Below are 7,489 nucleotides of genomic sequence, written 5' to 3' on the forward strand. Positions count from 1 at the left end.
TCCCACCCTCCTGTGATTATCACCCATAGATGCACATCTGGGTGACAAGGACGGTTTTTATCTTGCATTTGTCACAGCCTCAGTCAGAGATAAGTCAGACATCTCTAACCCCGTTTGCTTGTTTCACTTGGAAATGCAACACATCTCACATGTGGGGCCCCACTTGGCCCCAGGATCAGGCCTGTGAGATACAGAATTGGAGTGGGTTTTTTCTGTAGGGGCCATCTCTGCCTGTTTGTGCATCCTGGCATGGTCAAGAGGTCACTGTGGGCTCTCTGGCTCCTGTGTGCTATGTGTGTGGCGCATGGATTGCAGCATGTCACAGGCAGACCAGGCCATGCTGGGAATGGGCAGGGTAATTTGGGTGGAGTGGAAGGAGCTAGATGGGCCCACTTGGCCCTGAGATGATGTTGCAGTGCTGGGTGTCTGCTGGTCTCTGTAGTGGCTTGTTGAGGCAGGGCTGGTCCCACTCAGTCCCTCATCCATAGTGCCTGACATGTAACTGCCTTCCGTGTCCACGGAGACAATGACCAGCGTTCAGCCCGGAGGGATGGGAGTGAGAGCACCTGCCCAGTCTATCACCGCTTGGCCCACTCCTGGGCCTCCTGGAGAAGGTTGCCTGGGCAGTGAGCTTGCCCCCCGTGTGGCTAGGCTCATTGAAAAGCCAGCTGGCAGTGGGGTCTTTTGTGCAGAGGCAGGGTGGAGAGGAATGCGAATGGATGTGTGTCCATCCTCCCCATCCTGGCTGTGCCAGGCTGACTGAGACCCTCACTTACGGTACTTGTGTCTTCAAACAGAAGAAATCGGGGTGAAAAACTATTTTTAACAGCAGTTTTGTAAATAGAGCCCGACTGAGCATGTGGTCCTGAAAATTGAGACCGGGAAACCAGATTCTAAAGGTCTTTCCATCTGCGTCTTACTTTCCCATCAGAGTCGACCTTCCGTGCCCCAGAGGCTGGTGGGGGAACCCTGTGTGTGGCCCCTGCCACTGTGCTGTCAGCCAAGGCTTTGATCCCGACTGCAACAAGACCAATGGCCAGTGTCACTGCAAGGTGAGGCCTGTGGGTCCCACCTGTCTGCTCAGGCATGACCCTGGGAATCCAGCCATGCACATACATATTTACAGTCCTACGCGCAAACGTCTACACACACGTATGGATGCATTCATATATGTCTCATACACTTCAAGTACATACACATGTCCACCTGTACTTACATATACCCCTACATACACATACATGTTCATCTGTGTGCATTACTACCTGTACAAATTCACACACGCTCATGCATGCTCATGTACACGCATGCGTGTAAGTGCTGGGCTGCTTGCCCATGGTCTGTGAATACCCTAGAGCTATTTCTTATATAGAAACTGGTTCAGACGGTCCCACTGTGGGACCTGGAACCCATGAAGTCTTTCTTCTGCCTGATACCCAATGAGTAATAAATCTAGCCCTTTCTGTGCAGGTTACCCCATCTTGGACATCAGCCCTGGTTTTCTGAGTCGGCTTCTATCTGGGTCTGGCACTCAGCAATGACAGAAGTTTTAAGTCTTGAGGGTTGGGGATGTGGCTCAGAGATAGAGCTCATACTCAGCATGCCCAGGGTGTAGGTTTGATCCCCAGCACCTTCCCGGTGCCCCTACAAAATCAAATCTGACCACACCCTGTTGTGGTACCCAGACCTAACTTGCAGCCTGGGACGCCTGGTCTCATAACCTCTAACTATGCTCACAAGTGCAGTTGTGGAAGCCCCGCTCCCTAAACCTCAGGGACATTCAGACTTGCTCTTGGAAGACTGCCATTGAGATGCCCAGAACTGGAAACCAAATCACCAGGTCTGAGAGTAACGTCAGTCACTCTGCAAGGGACATGCTGTCAGGGTGATGACCCAGGAGGGAAATGATCACTCCGGCTTCCTGTGATGCTTCCCCAAGTCAGTGTTGCTCCAAGTGCTCCATGGCAGCCCCAGAGTAAAATGGTGTCTGGGAACATAGTAGGGCAGGTTGAAATGACTGTGGGTCAGGATTGGCCAGGCGTGGCAAGGCAGGGTGTGTAGCATCGAGGGCAGCTGGAGAATGGAACCAGCGTGTGTTATTTGGAACAAGACAGGCCTGTAGCTTTTTTCTCATCAAGAGTTTAAAAACATGGGCCAGAGAGATGGCTCAGGTTGGGGCGCTTACGTACAGGTCTGATAACCTGTCCAATGATCAATCCTTGGAGCCCACAAAGTAGCACAAAAGAACTAACTTCCAAGAGTCGCCGTCTGACCTCCACATGCACACCACGGCACGCCCAGGCCGGCAATCACACACATACATAAAATAAATAAAAATTTTTTAAGTTAGGGAGAATGTTTAGCTTGGTATGATAGTGTATACCAGAGTGCTGATTCAGGAGGCTGAGGCAGACGAATCACCAGCTCAGCGCAGGCCTGGGTTGTGAAGAAAGTCTGTGCTTGAAAGAAAAAAAACCTTTTTAAGAGTTTGTTTGGAGGCAGAGTACCTGCCGCACATATAGAAAGCTCTGGGCTCCGTATCTAGTACTGGGGGAAAGGAAGTGCAAGGAACAGTTTATTCCATTTCCGTATTTAGTCATTTATTTGTATTTACTTACTGTGTGTGAATGGATGTGGGTGTGTATTTGTGGGCCCACATGTCATTGCCTGTATATGGAGGTCAGAGGGCAACCTCGTGGGGTCAGTTGACTCCTCCTACCTTTCTGTGGGTCCTGGAGGTGGAACTCGGGTTCTCAGGTGACAAGTCAGGCTTGTGTGGCAAGCGCCTTTACCCGCTGAGCTGTCTTGCTGCCTCACTGGCTTTTTCAGGAGAATTACTACAAGCCCCCAGCCCAGGATGCCTGCCTGCCCTGCGATTGCTTCCCTCATGGCTCCCACAGCCGCGCCTGCGACATGGACAGTGGACAGTGCTCCTGCAAGCCTGGCGTCATCGGCCGTCAGTGCAACCGCTGCGATAACCCTTTTGCCGAGGTCACCTTACTTGGCTGTGAAGGTCTGTGTTGTCCCTTGACCCCTTTCTGGTCATGCTGTGGTATTAGTGCGTGCGTGCGTGCGTGCGTGCGTGCGTGCGTGCGTGTGTGTCCGTGTCTGTGCCCATATATCCCTGGGATTTGGAGAGCCCTGTGAGCCTTTATTCTGAGTTGTCTTGGCCTTCTAGAAACCTGGTCTTCATGAATCCCTGGACCAGAGTCTGTTCTGATGTGCATGGGGACAGGAAGTGGTCACTCTTGGTGGGGGGCCGCCTTCGGGTGGAAGGTGTGAGCACAGCGGTGCTGGACTGAGTGACTGTTCTTCTGTCCTCAGTGATCTACAATGGGTGTCCCAGAGCATTTGAGGCTGGCATCTGGTGGCCGCAGACCAAGTTTGGACAGCCAGCAGCAGTGCCATGCCCCAGGGGGTCCGTGGGTAAGTTCTGTATCTGGGAGCCTGCTCGGGATGGGAAATCAAATGACACAGGCTTTCTCTTGGGAACGTGACCTGGGCATATCAGAGTTCTTGGGTGGCCATGTTGAAGGAATATCGTCAGGGGAGAGGAGATAGCTTTTTCCTGGATAGCAAGTGGCAGAAAGAAGAAGGAACATGACAGGCGAAAATGGCTTGTGACGCTTAACACGAACCATCTCTCTGGTTCCCCATATGTTTGCTTCTTATTGGCGGGTATCTGTAGGGCCTGTCTTTAACTATCAGAGTGGCTTAGAGGTGGCCCCCAGCTTGGAGCATGGGAGCATGTGTTGGCCGTGTGGCCATGAACCTGCCTGGCATAGCCCCCCACCTTGATCCTCATATTGTTCAGTGAGGGGGTCGGCTAAGTACATTCAGGTTGGGGTGTTACTAGGTGTTGGTCCACAGTTGGAGCACGTTCTCACTCTCTAGGAAACGCGGTTCGGCATTGCAGCGGGGAGAAGGGCTGGTTGCCCCCAGAGCTCTTCAACTGTACCACCGCCTCCTTTGTGGACCTCAAGGCCATGGTAGGTCACCACCACCTCTAGGGTGTGTCAAGTGGGGGCTGCGTTTGGGTCAGGTAAGGCTCCTGTGACGCCATGAATCTGGAGGCAGGAGGATTGCTAGGGGCCAGCACTGGAAGTTAGAGACCAGTGTCAGGCCTGTCTCCCTGACTCAGGTGGGCCAAGCTGGTGTCTGGCTGGACATAAGTAAGCAGGCCTCCTGTCCCCACAGGACCTGGTTCTGGCTCCCTGGTTCTGGGTCCCTGTTTCTGCAGGTACAGAGTCATGGTCACTTAACTCAGAGCTTGCCTCCATCTGTGGTATTTCATTTGACGCTTCCCCACACTCGGGCCCAGCAGACCCTCCGTTTTCTTGTAGGGAATCTCTGCATGGCAGGAAGGACCAGAGCAACCAAAGACCATTTGCAAATCTTGCGATTCCTTTCCTATCGTAGAATGAGAAGCTAAGCCGCAATGAGACACGGATGGATGGCGACGGGTCCCTGCGGCTCGTGAAGGCACTGAGGAACGCCACGCAGCACAGTGACACATTCTTTGGCAACGATGTGCGCACAGCCTACCAGTTGCTGGCCCGTGTCCTGCAGCACGAGAGTCACCAGCAAGGCTTCGACCTGGCAGCAACTCGTGAGGCCAGCTTCCATGAGGTAAGAGGAGGGTGGCCCAGCCAGAGCCCTGTGTGGTGGGGAGCTGTGGGGTCAGGAGCTGGGGTTCACCTGGTGAAGCCGGGGTGATTGATCCTGTCAAGGCAGCTTTTTGTTTTAAATGCCAGGCCATCTCAGCTGGCCTACACCCAGCTACACTGGTACAGCGTTAGTGCTGTGGCCAGGCAAGGGCACATCACGGCCTGGACAACAGCATCATTGCCGATGGTTAGCGGTCCCTCAGTAGGCCAGTGTTCTAGGTGGTGTGTGTGTCTCAGCCTCCCCTCCCACGTTACCTACTCTGTGGTGCAGTTACCATTCACTTGACAGGTAAGGAAACTGAGGCACAGAGAGGGTATGCACAAGTGCATAGTTTGAGAGTGGTGGGGCCCAGGGACAGGCTCTGGAGCCTTCTTGACAGCCCCTCCTGCTCCAAGTCATTCATGCAATCCTTAGTGTGACTGTGTGGAGACTGGGAAGAGGCACTCATCAGACCTGATGCTTGCTTACTGCTCTGGGCTCATAAAGCTGCCCCATGGCCCCTTTCTGGAGCTCAGCCCACGTCTCCAGCCCCCACCCCATCCCCTATCCAGCCCTTGCATCTTCCCACACTGAGCACTCAGGAGTGGGCAAGGTTCCTCACTGTCACTTGGATCCAAGCCTGAGGTTGTGGCCTGTGGAGTTCATTCTCCATTTCTGATTCTTTGCAAACAAGTTTTTGCTCTTGGTTTCTGTCTTGAGGTGTGCCCCCACCCTGCCCTGTTACCCAGGTAAAACTCCACACCCAACACCAGAGTCCCTGATCGTAGGTCAGCAGGTACCTTATTACCCTCTACCCTACACTCCTGCTTCACCCTGGCCCGGCTTGGTCTTGCCCGAGTCACGGCTTTCTAGAAGCTGGTGTGCTCCATCTCATGACTAAGCCTGTGTGAGCAGAGGGCTGAGTACCGTCTGTCTGTGTCTGTCTGGACAGGATGTTGTCCACACGGGCAGTGCCCTCCTGGCCCCAGCCACCAGGGCCACGTGGGAGCAGATCCAGCGGAGCGAGGGTGGCGCTGCACAGCTGCTAAGGCACTTCGAGGCGTATTTCAACAATGTGGCACGCAACGTGAGGAGAACCTACCTGAGGCCTTTCGTCATCATCACTGCCAACATGAGTACGGGCTGGGAGGGCCGGGGCTGGGCACTTGAGGGCAGAACCTCAGGAACTTTGGGCATGTTACCTGGGAGCAGACCCCAGCAGTGAGGTGGGTGGGCACGGCCCCAGCTCGGCCACTCTGTGGAAACATCAGCCAGTAGCTGTGGCCTCTGTCTCCTTGTCTGTAAAAGTACTTGCCCATTGTTAGACCTTTAGAAAGATCCACAGTCACTCCTGTGGCTGCCCTGGGGTCTTTGGAGTCCAGCAGGCCTTTCTGACACCAGGTGTGAGATTACCCATGGTGCACCTTGCCTGGGGGCAGTGAGGTTCCTGTGCTTATCACAGATGAGGGTAGACATAGGCGAGAGATGTGGCAGGGGAGGTGGAGGACTCCCCACCCTGGCTAGTCTTTGGGCAGTCAGCACTGTCTACGTCTCATGGCCCATGTCACCCCAGGACATGCTGCTCTGGGGTAGAAGTTTAGCAGGCCTGATTCCTGCAGGCAGAGAAAGCCCCAGGTTGGTAAAACCAGTTCCCAACCTGTCCAGATAAAACTGGCAAGATGTCCCTGGGGATCCCCATCCACAGGCAACATGGCTGACAGTGACCCCTCATAGTTCTCTTCCCTCACGTCTGCAAGTGGCTTGGGGAGCACTATCCTAGCGGGGAGCCTTGAACAGGGCAGGGTGGTGTGGGGAGGCCCCGCACAGTGGTGGTGGCCGGCAACAACCAAGGGCTGGCCTGACTGAGCCCCATGTAATCAGGGACCACGGGCATCGAGGCGAGGTGGCGAGGGAGCGGATGGTAGAAGCCCTCGCTGCTACACTTGCTCAGAGCTCCATGGCTATCACTGCCCTTGGAATTGGCTGTGGGAAGTGGCGGGGCCTGTGAGCAGGGTGGGACTGTACCACTCACGGTCACAATGCACCTGGCCTTGCCCCTCGTATCCCTCCCTTACCGGAGGTATGCGAGACTGTGTTGCTGTCATCCTGCCTTGTGCCACACTCAGCTGTCCTACCGTGTGCCTTCCAGTGGGTTTAAAGGATGTGGAAGGACAGTAGGTTCTCTTCTGAAAACCGGCTAGTGTGGAACAACAGGCGTCATTTTGAAAGCATTGCGGGTTCAGGAACGCACTGGCTTTTGGGAGTGAGTAGAGGAACTGTCCCCAGTTCTTGCAGTTGACGTCTTCGACAAGTTTAACTTCACGGGTGCCCAGGTGCCACGGTTTGAGGGCATTCAGGAAGAGCTCCCCAGAGAGCTGGCGTCCTCTGTGTCCTTCCCATCTGACACCTTCAAACCAGCCGAGAAAAAAGGTGATGCTGCCTGGAAGCCCTTGTTGTGGGGGAGGGGGTGAGCCTCCAGAGGGGCCCTGAGGGGACTCTGAGTGAGCAGCGGGCCCAGCAGGCCTGTGTGACTGTTCAGGCATCTTAACTATAACCGTGAGAGTTCTCACTGATGCAGGACCAGGCTGGTACCAGCCCATTTCCCAGACTGTTTCATTTCAGGCAATTTGAACTTTCCATGTGCATGTGCTATACAGGTCTTACTCATGCCTATCCATAGAAGTGATTGGGTGTGTATGTGTATGAGAGCTTAAAAGCTTTATCTGGCCGGGCGTGGTGGCGCACACCTTTAATCCCAGCATTCGGGAGGCAGAAGCAGGGGGATCTCTGTGAGTTCAAGGCCAGCCTGGTCTACATAGTGAGTTCCAGGACAGCTGGGGCTACA

At 54.4% G+C, this 7,489-nt stretch overlaps 1 protein-coding gene across 1 annotated transcript in view; it reads left to right on the plus strand.

Annotated features, from left to right (window-relative positions):
• Celsr1 (cadherin EGF LAG seven-pass G-type receptor 1) overlaps window positions 1-7,489 on the plus strand; it is a gene marked incomplete at its 5' end in the record, with an annotated part of 85,749 nt that overhangs the window by 58,279 nt on the left and 19,981 nt on the right. Inside the window, 7 exons of the mRNA XM_029569105.1 lie at window positions 932-1,052; window positions 2,827-3,010; window positions 3,322-3,423; window positions 3,892-3,986; window positions 4,417-4,626; window positions 5,597-5,780; window positions 6,931-7,074. Coding sequence (XP_029424965.1) covers window positions 932-1,052; window positions 2,827-3,010; window positions 3,322-3,423; window positions 3,892-3,986; window positions 4,417-4,626; window positions 5,597-5,780; window positions 6,931-7,074 — 1,040 coding nt within the window. The remainder of the gene's footprint in view (window positions 1-931; window positions 1,053-2,826; window positions 3,011-3,321; window positions 3,424-3,891; window positions 3,987-4,416; window positions 4,627-5,596; window positions 5,781-6,930; window positions 7,075-7,489) is intronic.

The sequence above is a fragment of the Nannospalax galili genome, unplaced genomic scaffold, assembly GCF_000622305.1.
Source record: "Nannospalax galili isolate Female #2095 unplaced genomic scaffold, S.galili_v1.0 scaffold180, whole genome shotgun sequence".
Taxonomy (NCBI): Eukaryota; Metazoa; Chordata; class Mammalia; order Rodentia; family Spalacidae; genus Nannospalax; species Nannospalax galili.